Below are 24,578 nucleotides of genomic sequence, written 5' to 3' on the forward strand. Positions count from 1 at the left end.
AGCTGGCTAGCTCATATATCCAGAAACCAGACTATCAACGGATTTAAGGTGAACTTGGCTGGGATGACTGGGGCAATTTGTCTTGCTCCATGTATCTCTCATCTTCTAGCAGAGTAGCCCAGTTGTGTTCTTATGTTGATAACATGAGCCAGAGGACATGCCCAATTGTGCAAACACTTTATAAGCCTGTTTGTGTCACATTTTCTAATTTTCCATTGACCAAATGGAAGTCACCCAGCCAAGTGCAGAGATGAGATGGGAAGGCATTGTGAGTTACTTGGCAAAGAATGCGGACCAGTGTTACAGTTTCCCGCAACAATGAGCAATAAGGTTGGATTTGCTTTGATTGATCCTACCCCTGGACTGTTGGCCTTTCCTTCTCTGATCTTGGTTCTCGACGTCTGGTGCCTCGAACTCCAAAGGGTATAGGGAGAGCCTTTTTTCCCTTTGCAGGCTAACAGGTAGAAAAGGTGGTAAGCAAGGAGCTGCCCTCAGAAGACAGACTAGGAGGGGGATACAGGACATGTGCGTAGGGACCTGGCACCTCCTGGAAGGCAGGGCTGGCTGGAGGGCAGTTAAGAGAGAGGGTGTGAGGGAACGGCAGGAGGGCGCTGATAACAACTCAGAACCTCCCTGTCCTTCCAACTCTGTACTCGGTTCAGAGGGGAAGTTCCCATCGGCTTGTTCCAGGAATGAGAAGAGTTAATCCCATCTTTAATTAGAAAGAAAGCAAGCTTCCAGTCTTGACACTAATCAGTTATGTGACCTTAGGCAAGTTACTTACCTTCTCTGGGCCTCAGTTTCCCCACTGTAAAGGAAGGGGGATGACTATGTGGGTTCTAAGATGCCTTCCAGCTCAGCGCTTCTCTTTCCCCATTGCCCTGTTCATGGTATAGATATGTTGTGTATGTTCTCACCGCTCCCTCCAGTGCTCGTGGCAGAGAGCCGATCCATCCTGGCGTTTCCCTGCCAGGAGTGACTGTTGCCTCAGGATCCTTCTCACTGTGGTACCTGACCACTACAGTAGATCAGTGTACACATGCAATCTCAACTTTGCCATATTTATTTGGTAAGGCTGGAGGAGCATTTCTCTTTCTTTTAAACTACTAGGAGGTCATGGAATCTACCCAAGCAGCTGGAAAAGTAGCAATATGTTCATTTTAGATTGATTCAGAGAAGCAAGCTAGGAAATCCTTGGGCTGCTCCTTGCAACAAGTTTGGATCGTCTTCAAAGCTTCCATAGGCTGCATAACATCCCCACGGAGGGAAGTCTTTGATACTCTCTAGAGATAGGGAGAGGATTCGACTCCAGCTGTCACCATTACATTTAACCATTTAAAAGATACAATGTAGGAATACCTCCAAGTAAAGGGGAATTTGAGGTTCACCTTTACGGTTGAAACAATCCACTCTGACTTTTAGATCCTTAGGAGGAGAAGAGACACGAGTAATAAGTGGACATTAGAGGTCTTAAAGTCCACAACCCCCCCCCCCCCCCCACCCTATACTCATCTGTGTGTGTTTTCTTGGGAGATGACCCGGAACCCCAGCAGAGGCTGGGCAGCAGAAAGTGGAGCTGGGCTGTGAGCGACCTGGTGAGCAGTACAGATCACCTGGTTCCAGCACTTACTAGTTGTGGGAAGCTGGGCAAGTTAATTGGCCTCTCTGTGCCTCAGTTTCCTGATCTGCAAAATGGAGACCATAATAGCATCTCCCTTACTGAATTGTTGCGAAGATTAATGGAAAAATGCAGGGAGAGTACTCAGCAGCTGGCTCATAGTAAGCCCAGCAAAGGTTAGATGTTAGTGGCTGTGCTGCCTAAGGCTGTGTGAATTATTATAAAATTGATGCCACTTTTTCCATCTTATTTCTCCTAACACGGCTAAAAAGACCATCTTTTTAAAAGCTTTAGCTCATTATGGGCTTAACAGTTCCCAACAAAATCACCCAGGCCTTTTTTTCGCCCTTCTTCCCTTGGTGATGTGATGCCCTTCCTTCACACCAGGGCTTTCACAGTCTAGTTCCTTGGCGAACTCCCTGTCGCCTCCCCCTTTCCCTCTTCACCAGGGCGCTCTGCCATGGGATGCCCTAAATTTCAACCTCGAGAACACCCCACACCTTCTGAAGTTCCTTTCTTTTTTAGAATCTTAAGACTGCAGGATCATATCTGTCCGTTTTCTGAAGCTATAGAGACAGCCACTCTAGGAACAGATTTTCAAAAGGATACTTTATTCAATTAATTAGTCAATTCCCTTGTCGTAGATGTGAAATTACCCTTAAACCATCCCGACTGAGGAGACTCTTACAGTGAGAAGCAAAGATATGTTGGGTTATAACAATAGGAGAGCTCATTTGCATTGCAAATGAGCAACCAGCAGGCAAATGAACCCTTATGGGAAAAGCTCTCTAATCATAAAAACCACTTGCTTCGGGGAGACTGCAATGTAAGGACAAACAGAACCACAGCTCCACGAATCCTCTGAAATGTGGGATATTAGAGAATTATCCAGGCAGTTTTCTATGAAATTGCATTTGAATAAAGCAAAATGCATTGCTGGGCAGCAGATAATATCTTTAAAAACAGACTCCACAATTGCGGACTGAGTTATTTATGGTTGTCCCTATAGCTCTGCTAGTTTGGAAATAAAATAGGCTTTTCTCTGTGTTTTTATTTGTAGGAAAACAAGTCATTCAGGCTTTTTAGTGACACAGTGTGACTTGCTGTCGATAGCAGTTACGGGTTTTCAAGCCCTGCAGAGCACAGGAGCCCCCAGAAGGGACATATGTTTTCTCTGCTTTGTGTTCCAAATTTGCCTTAAAAACACGCAATTATATGAAGGTCTGATTTATATTTTCAAGGAAAGCACAATAATGGCTCTGTTTTGTAGCCGTGTTTCTCCAAAACGTATTTATATTGCTGCTCTTTCAAGAGAAGTTGCCTAATGATCATTGGATTTTCGCTTTCTGTCAGGACATATGAAAATTTGATGAGATCTGTGAGATTTAAGAACTGAGTTCTTAAGCGTAATGGAAATTTAGTTAACATAGTTCTATTCTGCAAGCTTGAAAAATCTCGATAGCTACCTTTCATCCATTTTCATATTTTTGTGGACAGTGGAAGAAGGCGGAGGCAGGAAACCTGTGTATTTGTAGCCAAGAGGCAATGATGGTAGAGAATGACCAGGATAATAAACAGCAGACCCTGGATGATACCTCAGGCCATGGGCATGTCGTGAGTGTCTGTAAGAGGCAGGATGGGGCAGGATATTTGTTGGGGATGGAAGAATGGCTCTGGGGAGAAGAAGTTGTAAAAGGAGAAAGTGAGGCTTTTAGTCATATTTTAGCCTTAAATGAAAATTACTGTAATACCTTTTATAAGTTATATAATCACACTGGCTTTAGTTTCATGCCCTTCATTACTTTTATTTATTTATTTTTTGGTGAGGAATATTGTCCCTGAGCTAACATCTCTTGCCAATCTTCCTCTTTTTGCTTGAGGAAGATTGTCCCTGAGCTAACGTCTGTGCCAGCCTTCCTCTATTTTATATGTGGGATGCCGCCACAGCATGGCTGGATGAGTGGTGCATAGGTCCGTGCCTGGCATCGGAAGCGGTAAAGCCTGGGCTGCCGTAGTGGACCATGTGAACTTAACCACTACACCACTGAGCTGGCGCCTATTACTATTATTAATGATAGCTCTCACTCCACTCTCTCAGCAGCATTTCTAGCAAATTTAAGGAGAGATGAGTTACTCTTTTTCTAGGCTGGGGAGCCCCCTTCTGGGAGGTAGGGCAATTTTTGGGGGTCGTTTGTTCCTTTTCAGTAATGGACGTAGAGAAAGGTGAAAGGTCAATTCCACAAAATAAGATAGTTGGTGGACAAATAATTATCACAGTATAAAATTTCAGGAAATTTTGGAGCTGGGAGAAAAAGATACTCAGGGGCAGTGGAAAGATAGAAGTTTGCAGTAAGGATAACATATATGCAATATGATTTGATTGCTTTATGCAAATCTAGAGTCATTCTGTTAGTTTAGGACTATAAATGTCTTATGTAACTTATGACTCAGAAAGAATTTATATGGTATAGTATGTTTAGAATTTTAAAGGGTCAGAAAAATACAATGTAAAACATTGAGATAATAGCATGTCTTCCTCATAATTTTCCAATCTTTAGAGAAATAATTTTCAAATCCTTAAAAAAATTGTTTCACCCCCCAGAATTCACATCTGAAGCATAGGCTGAAAAGTCACATGCTCTTAGAGGCACTGTCTTCTTGTTAGGCCTCAAATTCATGCACATTTTTCTGATATGTGTTGTGCATGAGCCTGGTCTGAGCCCGGTAAACTCTCGTCTGCTTTTTTGGAAGCTAGAGAAGGTTTGGTTCAAGAAAATGCTGAGTTTGTTCAGTGCTAATGTCTTTTGTTGGGGAAGGGGGGGTGACCCCTCAGTGTGACAGAATCATCTTTGACACGTATTTGAATAGTGTTGAGATCTTCCCCTCAGCCGGCTTTTTAGTATTACCTCCTGGGTTCAGGTCTTGCCAGAAGAGCCCAACAGGGAAATTCCAAGTAGAAACTTCAGGTGGAGTGTTTTCCCACTCTACAGCTAGGTTTCCAATTCTGTTCCTTGATGAGAGCAAATTAAAAAGTAATCATGGGATTATTCAAGACAGAATTTGAAAGCTACTTTGATTTCGTGAAATTGTGGCTGTCCCAGCAGCTTAGTGTCAGTCTGAGTTTTGTGGTAAGCCCACCACCTTGGAAGCTTGGAGGCTGGTCGTAAATTTCAAGAGACGATTCTATTGGGGAAATAGCCAGTTTCCTCCTTTGCTATCTTCTTCAGTCCTCAAGAGATGATGTAAGAACATCAGAGCTTAACTTGATTCTACCCACTGGAGGCAGTTTGTTCATTCATTCTAAGCCAGAATGTTATTAGGGATTTTCATTTATAAAGCCAAATTGTTGAGATAGTAGCTAAGACAATGGAAGTGAGAAGGAGGTGTCCTTTGGTGATCTGTTTATTGGACTAAGGACAGGTGACTAAAAGATAACCAGTTTCCCTAACACCAAGAGTACCAAGAGCTCTGACCATAGCATCAGAAAATTTACCCCAGAAAAAGAGGTCACAGATAAGCTCCCCCAAGACTTCCTCCTGGTTCAGCCGGGGGTGAGATGGAATGGGGAGCAAAGGATGCAGCAGAAAGCAGTTCTAATGCACAGGACCCCTGACAGGGAAGAGAAAGTCTTTGGAATGTGATGTGGCAAAATATTTTCAGCCTCCCTTTTCTCATTTCAGTCTAGTTCCTGATCTTTTGTTTGCCAAGTCAATGCCTAGCCTCTCCCCTCCTCCCACTGCCTCGCCAACTCTTCCTTCCTTCCAGCCCAGTCAAGCCAACCCTACCCCAGAAGTTGGGGCTGAGGAGTCAGTTGAATTGGAGTAGAGACTAGGGGAAATGGGTGTTGGAATATTACGTATTACTTGGATGCTCACCTATCTCATTGGCCTCGGAAAGAGAGAAATTATGGATTTCCAGAAATTGCATTTTGGGGGCATTACTATTAGCATTATATGTTTTTAATCTGTTTTCTTTTTGTTTGGATGAGATCGAACATCAAGGGACCCTGGAAGAGCTACAGAACTTAAATGTGCTCTTTCAGGCAGGAGCTGGCCCGGTGAGCTTTCTAAAGATTCATCTGGGTAAATTTGATTCTCTTTTTGATAGTTGATTTTTCAGTGAAAAGTGCAATCTTTTTAATTCCTATAAAATAGTGATGAAGAATAAGTTCTCTTTAATTCTTACTTCTTAATGTAACTGAATCAGAGAAATGAACAGAAGGGATAACATGTTAGAAGTTGACAGAGTTCAGATGAGTCTCATTAGGCATCCAGTTCTTTGGACTGTTGCTCCTAGAGTAAAAAAATGCAGCTATGTTCATAGCTAATTATTCCTTTTCCCTCCTAGGAGATGGAAAGAGAGGAAGACAGCTGCTGGATGTGGAGACGTTCAAAGACGTGATAAAGCAGAGTATGAGGTCACAGAACAAAGTAAATGGGTTTTGTAAATGTTGGCTTATTGAAACCACAGTTAGAACTTTAACCATAGGATCCAATTCAGCTTGATGGTCTCTCTGTAAGACCACTCTCAGGCTTAAAGTATAATTTCTGCTAAGACCCATCTGATTTACTGAACAGTTTATATGGGAAAATATTTTTAATTACTTATTACACTAGACCAACAAAATATTTAGAGACTTTTTTTGAAAGGGAGAAGAAGGCTCTTGTTAGATCCCTGATTCTTTCTATAGGGGCTGTTTCCAGAGTCTGGGCCCTCCTCCTACCCCCAGTCTGCTGGAATGAAATATTTTAAACATTCCCTCTGCCATCTTGGTTAGCCCAGTTGTTAGGTTAGAACATGAAATCTTAATGAATGTCTTAGTCCATTCAGGTGCTATAACAAAATACACCGGGTGGCATACAAACAGGAAACATTCAATTTTCGCAGTTCTAGAGGCTGGAAGTCTGAGATCAGGGGGTCAGCATGGTCGTGAGGGCTCTCTTCCAGGCTGCAGACTTTGCGTTGTGTCCTCACAGGGCAGAAGGGACCAGGGAGCTCTCTAAGGTCTCTTTTATAAGAGCAAGAATCCTATTCTTGAGGGCTCCACCCTCATGACCTAAGCCGTCCCAAAGGGCCCGTCTCCTAATCCCAACATATCAGGCCTGAGGATTTCAACATACAAATTTTAGAGGGACGCAACATCCAGACACAGCGACAAAAAGGTTGTATTCGGAAGATAAACTACATAGTATAAAAGGAGAGACTGCTTACGCTCCACTTGCTATGGTTTCATTATGACATCTTAAATTACAGAAAACACTTATTCAAGGTAAAGCTGTGTGATCTTGTTCCTGGAGTTCAAACAAAAACCCTCCACTGTCAAACCGTAGACAGGTGCGCTCTCCAACTGCCCTTAAGTTACAAAGCCCTCCATTTGGGGGGCTACTGCGGATGCTTAGATGTGTTTAGAGTTTCATCTGCTATTGGGAAGTCATCATTAAATAGCAGCAATTTAAAAAAAAAATCTCCCCATTTGCATAATATTAAACAAAGAACTTCTATTGAGTAGAGAGAGGAGATTTAAGTGGATAAGTTATTAGGTGTTTTACCAATATCCCAGACCTTTTTAACCAAAGCAGTCTAACGGCCTATATTTTTAGATGCCTGCCTGCCTAGTCAGTCATCTACTCGTTCTCTTATCCTCTCATTCATTCACTCACTCACTCACTCATTCATTCAATACATATTTACTAGGGCAATATTAGCAAATATTTACTAAGGCTTTGTCTTGGCTGCTGTGACATGAGAAGTCAGTCAAGACGTGGTCTCTGCCCTTGGAGACATCAGAGCAGCCCTAGAATTAAGCATGGGTGCTATGGGAGCATCTAAACCAGACCAGGGGAGTCAGGATGTTCTCCTGGAGGAGGTGAACCTTGGGCTGAGTTTTGAGGGCAGAAGAGAATTGCTCCACAAAGGAAAGGAAAGAAAGGCGAGGACTTCCAGGCGGAGGGAACAGCATTTGCAGAAGCACAGAGGCAAGAGCCAGCAAGATGCCTGTTACGCACATCCAGGGGCATGCGTGTGAAAGACTTGGGGATGTGGACAGACATCAGATTATTTCCAGCTGTTTGTACTAAGCTAAATTGTATCCAGGACATCGCTAAGGAGCTATTTCTTTCTTTGCTTATTTATCAGAAGTTATTGATTTTAGACTATGTGGCCACACTGTCTTAGGATCTTTATATATTTTATTTCATCAGTCTCCAGAACATCAGAATAGCCTCGTTCAGAAGGCATTCTTATTCCTCTTTCGTAGCTGAAAAGACAAAGGTTTAGAGAATCTGAGTAAGTTTCCTGAAGCCCCTCAGCTATGAAAGAACAGATTTGGGATTTGAACTCTGCTCAATACAGCTCTGAGGATCAGGTTCACTGCAGGGCGACAGAAAACTCTAAACAACAAGGCTGAAGGAAGATAGAAGTTTTCTTCTCGTTCATAAAAAGAGTTAGAGGCATCGAACTTAAAAGGATCTTTTCAAATACCATGTCTTCTCAGACAAGGGAAACAAAAGAAAAAATAAACAAGAGGGGCTTCATCAGACTACAGAGCTTCTGCAAGGCAAAGGAAACCAGGATCGAAACAAAAAGACAACCCACCAATTGGGAGAAAATCTTTGCAAATAATATATCTGACAAGGGGTTAATCTCCATAATATAAAGAACTCACACAATTGAACAACCAAAAAACAAACAGACTGATCAAAAAATGGGCAGAGGATCTGAGCAGACATTTTTCCAAAGAAGATATACAGATGGCCAATCAACACATGAAAAGATGTTCAACATCACTGATCACCATGGAAATGCAAATCAAAACTACACTAAGATACCACCTTATGCATGTCAAAATGGCTATAATCACTAAGACTAAAGATAACAAATGTTGGAGAGGATGTGGAGAAAAGGGAACCCTCATACACTGCTGGTGGGAATGCAAACTGGTGTAGCCACTGTGGAAAACAGTATGGAGATTCCTCAAAAATTTAAAAATAGAACTACCATATCACCCAGTTACCCCACTACTGGGTATCTAGCCAAAGAACTTGTAATCAACAATCCAAAGTAATATATTTACCTCTATATTCATTGCAGCACTATTCACAATAGCCAAGACCAAGACATGGAAGCAACCCAAGTGCCCATTGAGTAATAAGTGGATAAAGAAGATGTGAAACATATACACAATGGAATACTACTCAGCCATAATAAAAGACAAAATCGTCCCATTTGCAACAACATGGATGGACGTGGAGGGTATTATGGTAAATGAGATAAGCCAGACTGAGAAAGACAAACACCATATGATTTCACTCCTATGTGGAAGATAAACAAACACATGGACTAAGAGAACAGTTCAGTGGTTACCAGGGGAAGGGGGCTGGAGGGTGGGCATGGGGGGTGAGGGAGAGCACTTGCATGGTGATGGACAAGTAATAACATACAAATGAAATTTCACAATGGTGGAAACTATTATGAATTCAAAAAAAAAAAAAAAAGAGTCAGGAGGTCAAGAGACTTCATGAAACCCCTGAGAGCAGACTCCTCTTAATTTGCTGCTCTCCCACCCTCAGCCTGCAGATTCCTCCTGATGGCTCAGGATGGCTGCTCAGACTCCAGTCAATGTGTTCTCATCCCAGGCAGCAGAAAGGGAGAAGTAGTATTGAAAGATTCATTCCTTCCATTTAAGGACAAGTCCCAGAATCTGCCCATGACATTTTCAACTTTTTAGTCAGAAATTAATCATGTGTTATACCTAGCTGCAAAGGAGGCAGGTAATTATGGGCTTTTTTCTGAGGAAGCACGTATCCAGTGCAAAGTTGGGCATTCTATTAGTAAAGAAGAGTGGCTAAGAGGAGCGACTAACACTCCCACGTCCTTTCCATTATTCTAGGGTTTCATATTCTAGTACCTTCTAAGAACCAGGAAGTGTCTTCTTTGCTCTTTTCTAGAAATGTTGACTTAGTCAAAATTCAATGCCAAAAAGGGGAGGGGAAGCTAAAGAACAACATTCAGGAGAGCAAAAAGTTAGGGTGAGTATTTCAGACATGGTTGGCATCTGGAGGAATGGGGGTCTCAGTTCCAGAGCTCACGGAGCCCAGTGATTTTCTTGGGGAGCAGAGAAGGTGACTCCTTATTTCCTTATTTCCATATCTTTGCACATCCTGTCCCCTTTGTCTAGAATGCTTTCCTTCCATTTTTTGCCTGAGTAATGACTCTCTTTGGATTCTGGGTTTTTTGTATATTCCTGGAATTTAGCACCAGTCCTGGCACATACAGGTGCCCAATAAATGTTGTTGAATGAATGAATGACTTTAAGGTAGTGCAGCCATCATGGACTCAAGGAGTCTGCTCTAACTTTCCTGGAAATCATTAGATGCTCTTCCTTTTAACCTGATAGTGGCCTGCAGTTACCTGTAACATAGAATTTATCATTTTGCATTACTTTGCTGGTTTGCTTGACTGTGACCCCAATAGACTGTCAATGCCACGAGGGCACGTAACACATCTTTCAGCTCAGAAGCATCAGCCTCTGGCACAGGGCTTGGCATACCATTGGTGCTCAACCTGTGTTTCTTCAATGAATGGTTAGTGTGTGGAGGAAGTAGTCCAATGTCCCTCAGCATCCCACATAATCATGCTGAGAAGGCAGTGCCCTGGGCAGAGGCTGTTCCTGCAGAGACACATGCGCCCCTCAGCTCTGTCCTGGATGGAGGAAGCTGGGTCTCTCTGGGCAGAGCCACAGTACAGCAAGGCGAGGGAGAGCCCATCTGACGGCCCATGCCCTACCCGAGGACCGACTCCCACCATGGTTCACGACGCTACATGGCTCTTGCCTGATACCACTTTGTCCAGAGCTTCAAGGTGCCCAGGCTTACCCACAGCTCTCCTGGGCTGTGCTCCATGGTGATGGGGAGGTCTGGGTGGGCAGCCTGAGCCCAGGCAGTGATTGCTCTCATCCTAGCTTTTCGGTTTCCTGTTCATCTCTGGTCCTAGACTCTTCTTGAGGCCATCCCTCTGAGTGTTTTGGTTTATTTGGACAATCATTACAAAAATATTTGTTACATATTATGTGCATGGTATTGTTTAGTTGCCGTGGGGTCAGCCACACCCAGGAGTGTGAGATGTCTCCACTTGAGCATGACTTAGAGGGAACTGGTGCTGAGCTTAGGGTCTTTCCTCTAGACCCCTATTCTGGCGCTGGGCATCTACTCACCAAGGGGCAATGCCCTTGGAGACCAGGCATCATCTCATTTTCTCCATTTTACTGTCATTACTGCACAAAGGCAAACACTCCTGGGACTTATAAAAGAAAAGCCAACAACTCATTTCCCAAAATAGGTACATAACCTGACCATTTCCGTTGAAGCTGCCTTCCACATGCATTCCTGAAATTATAGAACCTTTGAAATGACCTTAGTGGTCACTGAGTATATTACCCCTTCGATGCTCACATTCTCTTCTCTGCTAAGCCATGAGCCAGCATGTGCTTGAATACCTTCAGCTAAAGGGACCAATACCTTAAAAGGCAGCCCATTTTAAGATTGGAGAGCTCTGATCTTAGAAATTTTTTTCCCTGTATGAGCTGAAATTGATCTTTCCTGACATTGTACCCATCAGCCCAATTTCTATTCCTTTCAGCCACTGTATGGGTTATCCATTGCACCATAACAAATTACCACAAACTTAGTAGCTTAAAACAGTCTGCGTTTATTACCTCACAGTTTTCATTAGTTAGGAATCCAGTCCTGCCTTAGCTGGATCCTCTGCTTCAGGCTGTCTCATGAAGCTACATCAAGGTAGTGGCTATGGTAGGGGTCTCATCTGAAAGCTTGACTTGGGAATGATCCACTTGTAAGTACATGTGGTTGTTGTCAGGCCTCAGTTCCTTCCGGGCTGTTGCCCAGAGGTTGCTCTCAGTTCTTTGCCTTGTGGGCCTCTCTATAAGGCAGCTGACAGCATGGCAGCTGAGTACATCAAAGCCACCAAGGGAGAGAGGCTGCTGGCAAGACAGAAGTTACCATCTCTTGTACTCTAATCATAGAGGTGACATCCTCTCAATGTTAAGGTATTCTGTTGGTTACAAGCAGGCTAGCTACTCAAGGGGAGGGGATTACATAGACCATGAATACCAAGAAGCAGCAATCACTGGTCTATCTTTTATCTGCCTGCTACTGCCACATAGAAGAACTCTACTCTCTCTCACACAGAATGATCCTTCTAATACTTGCAAATAATTTTCATGACTTGCATGTCTTTTTGTCTTGGGCTACACCCAAGTGGGTACCCTCACCATCCCAGCCACTGTCCTCAGAACTTGTTTTGGTGTTTATCTCAAAGTGCGGCTCCTAAACTCAGTGCAGTCTTTTGCCTGGAAGTGACCAGGGTGGATTGGGACCTCCTGGGAGCACAAGAACTGAGAGGCACACAGCTCTTCCTGCTAATTAGGGCTTGATTTCAAAAATAGAAGTTCTAGGAGTCCAGGTCTCTCACTGGGGAAGAGTTTTGGTGTCAGTGCACTGACTTCCAATTAACAGTCCCATTAATGTTTTGGAGCAAACATTCCAGAGATCTTTGAGTATTATGCATTTTTTTAATATGAAATACATGAGCTGGAAAAATGAAGATTTCCCCCTCCTTCCGTACCCCCTCCCCAACAATCTAGTGAATGGTTTACTCTTATGGCATCTATAAACAAATTCATTTTTTTCCTCTCTAGAGTATTGAACAAATAGAACAACTTTTCATGAAAATAGACTATGAAGCAGTGGGCAGAATTCAGTGAGTAAGCTTGGTTATGTTTTTTGAATCAAATTTGAAGTTAGTGAGGAAATGTGTAAAATGTTTGGTTCTGAGTCTGTTCCTTTCTGGGGTATGCTTTGTCCCTCAGTACCTTTGCCAGCTTCAAGTAGAACCACGGGGACATACATGTTCACAATTTTCAAGTTCTTGTAAAGTCAGGTTACACTTGGAATAGTTTAACTAGGGATTTCAGTAGCTAAGGCAAGTCCCAAGAAGGGTATCCTAAAACCAGGGAATGAAGGCTGCATCCGCTGCCTTACCCAAATGCAAAAGTGAAACATCAGTGAGCAAGCGACGCCTGACGATAATCAGGTCAGTTAACACAGGTGAAGTGTTAGATCAGGGACCGTCACAGAGTAAATTCTCAACAAATATTGTCATCATCATCACTATTGATATTCCTCAATTTGGGTTGCACAATAATGAGGAGCTGAGACATCTGCTTTTCACGTTCTTTGCCATCATGTCTGTCAGTGTCCTTCCCTTGTTCTAAGATGAATTAAGTTCTAAAATTACAAGTCAAGCAGTAAGACACCTCTTTTCAGACCTTGGGCCAATTCCTCAACCAAATCAAATACAAGTGTTTTCATTGTCGTCTGACTTGAAAGGGAGCAGTCAGGATTCCAGGGAAGATAAGGGAAGACTCTAGTGAGGTGGGGCTTTGGGGGAAGTGGAGAGAAAATGGAAAGGTTCCCAGGCCCATGGCAGCCCCACCTCTTCCCTCTGACCACAGGTATACTTTCCTAGGTATGCTGCTGAAATTCTAAATGAGGCAAAGATCCTGGTGGGTAGGAACCGTGGAATCAGACCAGTGAGGACTCAAGTCTCTGGTCAGCCACTTAACTAGTTGTTTGATCTTAGGCATGAGTTTCTCAATCTGTACAATGAGTAGAACAACAGTACCGACCCCATACAATGATTGCAAGAAGTGAAATGAAGGTCCACATTGCATGGAACGTGGTATGCTCTCAATCATCATCATCATCGTTAGGGAGAGAGACTGGGACGGCAAGGGAGCCCAGCTCCTGGGTGGAAGACTTCCAACCCCAGCAGAACAGGGACAAACGTGTTAGCCCTGACTTTTGGCATCCAAGTTCACACTCACGAACTAGTTCTTACTAATAATTATGTCGTGTCCAGGAAAGGACTATCCGTGCCATGATGTTGCAGAGAATTTTTGAAAGCCAGAAAGACGTTTAATGGATTTTCCTTTATTCTCCAGGATGGCTTCTGCACATATTTGCAGCTAGCGTATTCAGAGCAAGCTGATGCTTTCACCCGACAGAAAGAGGTTTCCTTCTAGCTGCCTGCTGTGCTGCAGGGGCTGTCGTACGGGGGTCCCGTGCTGCGCATTCTCTATATGCCTGACGACACCTTAATCATGATCAGAGAAGATGGAGCGATTTATTTCTGGTCCTTGCAGCTGAAGTTGAAAAAAAGAAAGTGGGTTTTTGTATGTGATTTTCATTTGATAAGGATGCTGAGTGCTCTAGTTTGATTTTATTTGCTATTTTAAACTGCTCCTCAAGTGGCATGATTACAGAAATTGTATCCTTGAATGTAATATATTCATGTTGGATTTTGCTAGTCTATGGAATGCAAATAAACTATGATCTCTATATGTAGTACAAGAGAATGCTTCATTTTGCTTCTAAAATCAGATGGAGTGATGAATTACACGTGATTCCATCATGTAATTTATCATATGTCTTAATGAATGACAAATGGGAAAGAATTTTCCATTTTTTCCCTGTTAATAGCTATTTCAGTTTGGGTAGCTGTGCTAGGGTTTCTCTTCAGAGAACTTATTGATTAACAGAACTGGAAATTCCAAAGGCAACAAGCATGTGGAAGTACACTTTGGATAGGAATAATAATACCTGACCCCATTCCAGAATGTATTCTGTCTTTAAAGTCGCTCCTTTATTATCTCATTCGACAAAGAGTTGGGCCCCTGTCATCGCCCAGGCTCTGTGCCGCATGCTGGGGATACAGACACCCATCTCCGCCCTCAGGAAACTTCTCATCTACACGAGAAGCTACAGCTATCTTAAACCTTGAGGCTGCTGAATAAGCCCTCCCTGAAAGAGAGCATAAAGTCGGCTCTGCAAATCTCTGTAGCAAGTTCTCTATACTTGAAGGCAAAAGTCAACTAAAGAAAACTCTATCAGGTTAAGCATGTCTAGATTATGGACAAGAATGGCTTGAGACAACTGAAATTGCCTTATCATTGAAAGGGTATATTTTTGTTCATTTCCACCCTTCAACCCCTTAGGGCAAGTCCGTCGGTCGGAAGCCCAGGTGGGTGACGATGTCACGAGCATGATCAAACTGATCGTAGGGACTGGGTGAGTCCTGCAGCTCTTGAACCGGGAAGTGAACCATCACTGTGTTATGAAATTCATTTCCACGAGTGAGTTTACACGGACACATACGCATTTGTGGTATGAGAATAAAGTTATGAAGCTCTTTTATAGAACTCATCTATCAGTCAAGGCTACTGTGCAAAGTTATCCCTTTGTTTGGCTTATCGCAGTGAGGTTGTCATTGCTCAAACACACATGGGGGCTCTCTTTTGGAATGTTTCCAGAGAGAACGTAGGGGCCAGATGAGAAAAAGATCCATCTTTTTACCTTTTAGGACACTTTATTTTAGATTCAAAATAATATTCCTATTTTATTATCCACCAAAATTCAGTCCAAAGTGCTTTGGACTGATTCAAAATATAAAATCCACAGTGAAAAGATTATACTCACTGCTGAAGAGCCTCAGAAGAATGGATCTCAGGCTGGGAAGGAAGATCCTGAAGGTTTTGATCAATGGCAACATAATGATAATGAATATGCAGCACCCTGGCCAGCTTGATTCGCCTCAGCAGCGGGTCAGGGTGAAAAGGGTGTGACTCAGTGGGAAAGAAATTTGAAAAGTTCAAATCAAGATTGAAGCAAAAGCAAGTTCAATACTGGGGGAGGGTAAACTGAGATGGAGAGGGGAGGTCGAGGCCGAGGAATTAGGCTGCTTAGCGTTGAACTCTGGGGGCGTGGCTAAGGGAAGGGGCGGAGCTTGAAGGGGGTTCCCACAGCCCCGCCTACTGTGGCTGCCCCTTGACCACTCCTAAGCCCAGACCTAAGGGTTCTCTCCTCTCCTAATGGTCTCCTCCAGCAGTCCTTGGTTCCTAGGCTGCAACCACTTTAATGAAGAAATAGTTAATTCATCCAGGCTATTAAATAAAATTAAATTTAATGCTGTTTAATTATTAAAATATATTTATTAACATATTATTTTTAATAATAATTGTATTAATATGTTAATATATACTAATTAATATTAACTATTAAAAAGCAACAAATTTGGGTTTATAAATTCAGCCCAGTTTGATTTTTAAAAGTATGCTCAGTAACTTTAATTATCATGTCTTTTACACACATAGAAATTCAGAGATTGAAATAGTAACTTATTAGGGACTCCCTGAGCTGACAAATCAGAAGATGAGTCAAGGTACATGGCAGTTGAAGGCAGGAACCACTCTGGAGCTGCAAGGCAGGGGGAAAGGAAGCAGGAAAAAGACACTCACTGCTGAGGGAAAGGCAGGGTCTGGAGCTGAGTGACACCTGTGGGTTCCGTGTAAGCAAGCGGAAGCAGGAAGTTGTATTTCTTACACCCACAAGCTTGTTCTCTCAGTCAGCTCGAAGGTAGACAAGCTACCACAGGAGGGAAGGGGTCAAGGGTGGAGGATAGGAAGGTGGGAAATTAGGGGAGCACTGAGTTAACCCGCTAGTGTATGGAAAGAGGCCTCAGCCCTCTTTGCAGATCTAATCACGTTTATTACCAGCAGCAAACGACAGTTCTGAGCCCTTCAAACGTCCCAGCCAATCACTTTCTCACCCGTCCTCTCCTTTTATCCTGTAACTCTCCTGTGAGACAGGAATGCCACGATCCCCATGTTACAGACAAAGGAACTAGGGGGTGAGCTGGGATCTGATGCCCCACCTCCTGGCATCCAGAGCCCATGTTGGTGAAAATGGTGCCAGCCTCCTGATGGAGAGGGCCGGGCCCCATGGCCAGTTTAGAACCAGGCAGAAGGTGTGTTCCCAAAGGGTGGAACTGGCCAGGGAAACCTCAGGCTCAGCTATGGGGAGTCCTCAGCAGGGCAGGCGTTTCACTGGTCATGTGTCTCTGTTAGGAGGACCCCATGGAATATAAAAAATGTTCTCCAAAGCAAAGTGGGGAGTTAAAGTTTACTCCACGCGTGCTTGGTCTTTGGACAGAAACCGTGAACTCCAGCTGTACGAACTCTCCAACTTGGAGCCCTCCTGTCAGATCGGCGGCCTGGAAGCTGTCCCTCTGAAACTGGACTACTGGTAAGAGCCTCTCCAGGGCTGGCCTCGCGCGGGCACCTCTCCCCGGAGCCACGGAACCCTCCTCCCCTCTCCTTGGGTGGTTATGTTCGGTCGTGTTCAGTCAGTAAGCCTCGGGGCTTCCATGCAGCCTGTGACGACCATGTTGCACGTTGCGGTAGTGCCCAGGAAGGAGGGACCTTCCTGCGCATGTCTGTTGAGGAAAGGGAAGCCCAGAGAGATGAAATAATTTTTAGTCATGTGATTATGAATTAATCTGTGTGTTAAATGTGGCTGGATTAATTTTCCTGACACTCAATTCTGACCATGTTACGCTGCTTTTTAATAGTTGCCCACCCCTTTCAGATGGCATCCGACCCCCTCTGCCTTTCCAGCCTTTGTCCCCACTCAGCCTTCAGATTCCTCAAGCACCAACCTAATTAAACAGAGACCTCACAACTCGGGCCAGGAGCTGGCACCCACACTGCTCCCGATGCTGCTCCTCCATACCCTCCATACCACACTGTGTGTTGGGAGCCTACTGTGCGCCCCATGATTTTGGTCAGGGGGACACATGTGAATGAGACATGGTTCGCAGCGGCTCTCACAGTCCCCCAGAGCAGCTGTCCTGCTGAAATCCTACCATTCTCTACTGCGCACGTGTTACCTCTGTGGAGTCCCTGACTTTCCTTCATTCCCAGATTCCAATGTCCCCTAGAAGCGTCGGGCCTTTGGCTGTGGTGGCCCTACGTGTGTCACTGGGGCAGAGTCCTGAGCAGCTGGCGGGCAGCACCAGCACCTCAGTCTTTGCTGTGTGCTCTCTGGCACCTACGTGCCCACTGGCACAGTGTGGCTCTCAGGAAACATTTGTTGAATGACCAAGTCAGAAATCTCTTATGTAAGGGGGCGAAAGGAGGATCCAGTTTTATTTTACCTCTTCCTTTTTCTTGCTGCTCAACAATTTCAGTAAAATAGATCTTTCATTCAGTTCTCTTCTACCAATCATTTTGTATATTGAGAAACATAGAGAAAAGTTGATGGTGTCGACCAAGGAAAAATCACCACAATTTAAACAGCAGATGTTTATCTGGGCGATTAGAATTGCAATTTGGGAGACACAGATTCGGGCAGAAACCCAAAACGTGTTCTGATTACAAGAAAGGGGCTTAGGATTTATATGGCGAAAAGGGAGGATGAGGTGAGTTGTGTTAAAGAAAGACCATTGGTGCTGGATGAGGTAAGGCTAGGTTTGTACCTCAATGATTGGCTTGAGATTCAGTCATCAAGCGAAGTCCAGTTTTATCAGTCCTTACAAATAGGATGTTCTTTTTTAAAAAAATTATTTTATTGAGGGGCTGGCCCTGTGGCCAAGTGGTTGGGTTCGCGCGCTCCGCTGCAGGCGGCCCAGTGTTTCGTTGGTTTAGGTCCTGGGCGCGGACATGGCACTGCTCATCAAGCCACGCTGGGGCAGCGTCCCACATGCCACAACTAGAAGGACCCACAACGAAGAATGTACAACTATGTACCGGGGGGCTTTGGGGAGAAAAAGGAAAAAATAAAATCTTTAAAAAAAATTATTTTATTGAGGTCATATTTGCTTATAACATTGTGTAAATTTCACGTGTACATTATTATATGTCAGTTTCTGTATAGACTGCTTGCCACCAATAGTCTAGTTTTTATCCATCACGATACATATGTCTCCCTACCCCTTTAGCCTCCCCTGACCCCCGTCCCCTCTGGTGACCACCCATTTGTTCTCTGTATCTATGTGATTGTTTATCTTCCACATATGAGTGAAATCATGTGATATTTGTCTTTCTCTGTCTGATTTATTTCACTTAGCATAATACCCTCAAGGTCTGTCCATATTGTTGTAAATGGCACAATTTTGTCTTTTTTGTGTCTGAGTAATATTCCATTGTGCGTGTGTATATATATACCACATCTTCTTTATCCATTCATCCATTAATGGGCACTTGGGTTGCTTCCACATCTTGGCTTTGTGAATAATGCTGCAATGAACATAAGAATGCAAAAATCTTTTTGAATTATCGATTTCATGTTCTTTGGATAAATAGCCAGTAGTGGGACAGCTGGATCATATGGTATTCCTATTTTAATTTTTTGAGAACTTGCCGTACTGTTTTCCATAATGGCTGCCCCAGTTTGCATTCCCACTAGCAGTGTATGAGGGTTGCCTTTTCTCTAACACTCGTTGTTTCTTGTCTTGATAATTATAGCCATCCTGATAAGTGCGAGGTGGTATCTCATTGTGGTTTTGATTTGCATTTCCCTAATATTAGTGATGTTGAACATCTTTTCATGTGCCTGTTGGCCACCTACAAACAGGATATTCTTGTCCTTACTGACTTGGAATGTTGGTGGTTTGGTCCAGTTTGGAAGATAAAGGAAACAAGACATGCAAGTGAATTCCCCTGAAATGGCTGCTCCGACTCTATTTTAATATGGTTCCACTCATGTCATCTTTCATGATGGATTTAGAAGGAAGTGACTGAAAGGCAAACTTGTCACCAAGTGGGTTCTCATAGAACAAAGCAAGGCAGAGATAACCAGACTTGCTCTGCTCTTCCCTGCGCCCCCTTGCACAAGGCAGAATCATCCCTCTGGTGCCGTCACAGCCCGCCCAGTGGACAGCTCCTCCCCAGCACTGTCAGAAGCCCCACTGCTTTCCCCTCAGCGGGGTCCAACCACCCTCCACGAAGAGGGCCTGGGGTGGTGCCAGAACCTTTCCCTGTGTTAAGGGGGCCCAGGCGCCCAGCCTGATGCAGTGAGGGCAGCGCATTATTGAGTTGTAGGATTGATTGCCTTTTACTCAAGACATCTTGGACAGTTTCCTGAAAATGATAGATTGTCTTATCACTGCTTTCAAGAAAGGCCACTGTGCTGAGAAAAGAAAGAAGACACCTCTGGGAGAACTCACGCTTGCCCAGCAAAGCCAGTGCAGCTCAGCCCCACTGTGCTTGCCTCTTGCCTCCCCCATCCCCGGACCAGACACCAGCAGCCAGCAGCTGGGGGAGCTGGGATCGTCTGGGGCCAGCTCGGGGACTCTGGGGAAGGCAGGACATTTTAGTGGACTCACATCTCAGCCTCTTAGCTCATCTCTGGGGACCTGGGAAAGTTATGTCTTCATTCTCAACCTCAGGTGACTCATCTGGAAAATGGAGATGATAAGACTTACCTTAGGGGCTGTGGGGAAGATGAGATGGCCTGCCATAGACCAAGGAAGGCCCTAACACAGTGCTCAACAGAGCTGGGGCTCCACATACCTCAATCTCTTTCTCTTCTAATTCCGATGTGCTGTGAGCCACATGCACAATGCTTGGTGGCTTTCAGGGCTTCTGTCCCCTCACCATGGCCTCAAAGCTCTTCGTACACCCTCCCGTTCCACCCTCTCCCTGACTCTCCAGCACCAGCCTCTCTGGCCTCATTCAGCTCCTCAGACTTGCCCAGTAGTTTCTTATTTTAGGGCCTTTGCACATGCTATTCCCTCTGCCTGAAAGATCATACCCATCTCCCCCTCCACCTTTCCCTGCAGATCTTGATTTAAATCTCACTTCCTCTGACAGTCCTTTCCTAATGGCCTTAGCTAATTATGTCCCTATGGACTCTGCTCATTTTCTTTATTGCACTCATCACCAGCTATGAATATAGATAGTGAATTCTTTATCTGTTGACTGTCACTGGGCTGGGAGGGCAGGAACTACATCTGTTTTGATCCCCACTGTAAGCCTAGCACCTACCACAGGGTGTGGCACATAACAGCTCCTTAATACTTACAAAAAATGAATAAACAATTAAAAACTTGAACTCTGAAGTTAAATCTTGCTAGGATTCCTGGCAGGTTGTCTGAACTCTTTGTGCCTCGGTTTCCTCATCTGTAAAATTGGTAAATAAAAGCAATACCCATCTCATTGGGTTGTTGGGAGGATTTCATGAGATAATACTTGTCAAGTACTCGTCTGGCACACAGAAAAAGGGGTCCATAAGTGCTGGTTTCCCTTATTATCATGGTGAGATGAACTCTTGACAGTGGAGGGCTGAATGGAGAGCACCCCGAATTAATAAAGGTTCTAGGGACACTGTGGTCCCAGGAAATCCTGAGGCTCTGGTTCTGCCCCATCTCCTGGGGCTTGGGGCTGGATATGTGTGTGTGTGTGTTTGTGTGTGTGTGTGTGAGGGGCTCCTTGCTATGGGCTAGAGATTCAGGGGTTGAATACACAGGACTCTCAGCCACAGAATGGTGAATGTGAATGTGTCAGTTTGCTCATGCTGCCATAACAAAATGCCACAGACCAATGGCTTAAACAACAGAAATTTACTTTCTCACAGTTCTGGGGCTGGGATGTCCAAGATCAAGGTGTGGCCCATTCTGTTTCTGATGAAGTCTCTCTTCTTGGCTTGCAGATGGCCACCTTCTCTCTGTGTCCTCACTTGGCCTTTGCTTGGTGGGGATGCATCGAGAGGGAGAGAGCTCTCTGTGTCTCTTCTTGTAAGAACATTAATCCTATCCTGACAAACCCACCCTTATGACCTCATCTAACCCTAATCATCTCCCAAAGGCCCCGTCTCTAAATACCATTACATTGGGGTTAGGGTTTTAACACATGAATTTTGGGGGGACACAAACATGTGGTCCAACAGTGAATATTTACTGACTTGGTTCAGGCACTCTAACCCTGTCATTCCTCCCTTACTGAGGGGGTCATCAGGGATGGAGCCAATAGTATTGGCCATGCACCAGTCCCATCAACCAACGAGACTGGTTGTTGATGATGTCATTCTCTGAGAGCCCCTCCTCTGCTGGAGGAATGTCCCAAGAGACTAGGAGTGAGGTTCAGGATGCTTTTCTTCCCCGATGTGGAGATTAGTTTTCTCTTTCTTTCATTCACCTTCTGATGTTTAGCTTCTAGACACACCCAACAGAAAACCAATTTGAAATAGCACTTATAACCCATTATAAGCTCCACAGACTGGGCAGGTGCTTGGGAGGGGGATGGGATGTCACTATGTCACCCTAAAGCCTCCATTAAGGATTGCTGGCTTGGTTCCTTACTGATTTCTAGCTAAGCAGTCAGAACATAAACTTTGCACTTTATCTCTGTTTCATCTTACCACCCCCTCTCACACCCAGACCTAATCACTTAGAGCAATATTAGAACCAACATAGTATTTATCATAATATCCTGGGAGAGTAGGGCTCTGCTAAGTACAATGATAGCTAGTTACAGAGACTGAGTACTCCAGGGAGCATTAATCACAGTGAGTGCATTTGTGGGAGCACATTGGAAACTAATTGCCATGTACAGAGCTCACTCTATCATTACCTTTAACATACAATTTCACATACTGTAGGATTTCTATTTTGTTGCTTTCACACCACGGTAGACACTCTAAGGTATGCCTCACCCTTAAAAATTTTGGATATAAAAATAAAAAAGGAAGGCAAGAGAAGTATTTTTGATGAGTGGTAAAATACATTTAATAGCTATTTTTTAACTAAACAAATAAATACATAAAAAATAAGTATTTTTTACCCTAACCTGATCTACTGCTAATTTGTCTGCTAACCTAGGGCAAGACATTGCCCTCTTTGAACATGAAATAAACTAACAATAGAACAAGACGAAGGAAAAAGCACTTTAGTAAGGGATATGACATCAACTTACCCCAGAGGATTTCTTAGAAGAAAAAGTTGTTTTTAGAGCCTTTCATTAAAACAATCTATCAGTAAAAGAGCAAATAGAGATTGGCTTTACTTCCTAAATTAGTGACATTCCCGTTCTGTTGTGTGTAAAAAGGATGTTTGCATCTTGAATACTACACCTCCATGAAATGAGCTTGAAAACATACATTTGAAAAACACTGCTTTCTTCACAATGTTTGCACCACAGTGGGGGAGGTAGACAACCCAACCCACCAACCTTTGCAATATGAGAATTAAGGGCTAGGTAGTGATGTTCTCTAGGTGTGAAGGGATGTAGGCAGGGGTCCCACCCCCTTAGACTGGGGGAGGGACGAGGGCTGACAGCAAAGACTTCACAGGGGAGTGACCTTTGAGCTGGAGGACACATACGTAGTGGGAGGCCCAAGGACAGAAAGGACATTCCGATCCATGAGGGCAGTAGAAGCATAGGAGGGGAGAAGGCGGAATGGGAGATGTTGAATTCTCTGGAGAAACTAATGTACTTTGGGTTGAAGGATGTCTTTGCAAGAAAGAGCAAAAAGAGTATACAGAAAGACAGACAAGAGATTCGCTAGTGAAGGGTCATCTATGCCCTGATACACCCTTTGTCTTGCATCCTAAACTCTATGTGGATTTTATTTTATTTTAATAAATATTTAATAGTTGACTTTTTCTATCTTAGAGAAATAGAACATTATATCGTATACTACAGCCAGCAATGTATTTTCATTTTTGTTGGTCCAAAATGGCCAAATAATGGCAATTTCTTATAATGCAACTTGTTCTATAAGATATACATGAAGCTCACAAAAACAGAATTATAGTAGGTTATAAATTTTGGCACAAGCAATATATTAGCCCAAACATGTTTTTGACCTTTTATTTAATGATAACATAGTTTGCCCAACTTAGAAAGGTTCTTTTGGGATAATTTGGATGATAGTCTAAGGAAGTTTGCATTCTTTTTTTTTTTAATTTATTTTATTTTATTGTCATAAGAACACTTAATATGAGCTCTACCCTCTTCACAAACTTTTAAGTGTGCGATGCATTATTGTTAACTGTAAGCACAATGTTACACAAAAGATCTCTAGAGCTTATTCATCTTGCTTAACTGGAACTTTATGTCTGTTAATGAGTAACTCACCATTTCCTCCTCTCCCCAACTCCTGGAAACCACCACTCCACTCTTTAATTCTATGCATTGGACTATTTTAGATACCTCATATAAATGGAATCATGCAGTATTTGTTCTTCTATGACTGACTTATTTCACTTAGTATCAGGCTATTGTTGCCTTTGCTTTTGGTGTCATATCCACAAAAATCACTTCCAAGACATGTCATGAAGCTCTTCTCTTATGTTTTCTTCTAGGAGTTTTATAGTTTCAGGTCTTATGTCCAAGTCTTTAATTTATTTTGAGTTGATTTTTGTGTATGATGTAAGATAGGGGTTCAAATTCATTCTTTTGCATGTGTATGTCCAGTTTTCCCAGCACCACTGGTTGAAGAGACTATCTTTTCCCTATTGTATATTCTCGGCACCCTTTTTGAAGATCAGTTGACCATATATGCATGGATTTATTTCTGGGAGCTCTCTTCTGTTCCATTGGTCTCTATATCTGTCTTCATGCCAGTACCATACAGTATTGATTACTTTAGCTTTGTAATATAGTTTGAAACTAGGAAGCATGATATCTTCAGCTCTCTTCTTCTTTCTCAAGATTGATTTGGTAATTTGTGGTTCCATATGAATCTTAGAATTGTTTATTTCTATTTATGTAATAAAATGCCATTGAGATTTTGATGGAGATTGCATTGAATCTGTAGATGGCTTTGGGTAGCGTGGACATCTAGCAATACTAAGTTTTCCGATCTGTGAACACAGATAGCTTTCTGTTTGTTTGTGTCTTGTTTAATTTCTTTCATCAATGTATTATAGCTTTAAGTGTACAAGTCTCTCACCTCCTTAGTTAAGTTTATTCGTAAGTACTTTATTCTTTTTGATGCTATTGTAAATAGGATTGTTTTCCTAATTTCCTTTTCAGATAGTTTATTGTTAGTGTATAGAAACACAACTGATTCTTACATGTTGATTTCATATTCTGAAACTTTACCAA

The 24,578-nt window shown here is 43.3% G+C and overlaps 1 protein-coding gene across 1 annotated transcript in view; it reads left to right on the forward strand.

Annotated features, from left to right (window-relative positions):
- The first annotated feature begins 14,737 nt into the window (after window positions 1–14,737).
- Window positions 14,738–24,578, forward strand: part of LOC102150935 (cilia- and flagella-associated protein 337-like) — a 108,561-nt gene continuing 98,720 nt past the window's right edge. The window contains 2 exon segments of the mRNA XM_070240043.1: window positions 14,738–14,763; window positions 16,684–16,776. Coding sequence (XP_070096144.1) covers window positions 14,738–14,763; window positions 16,684–16,776 — 119 coding nt within the window.

The sequence above is a fragment of the Equus caballus genome, chromosome 17 (assembly GCF_041296265.1).
Source record: "Equus caballus isolate H_3958 breed thoroughbred chromosome 17, TB-T2T, whole genome shotgun sequence".
In the NCBI taxonomy this organism is placed as follows: domain Eukaryota; kingdom Metazoa; phylum Chordata; class Mammalia; order Perissodactyla; family Equidae; genus Equus; species Equus caballus.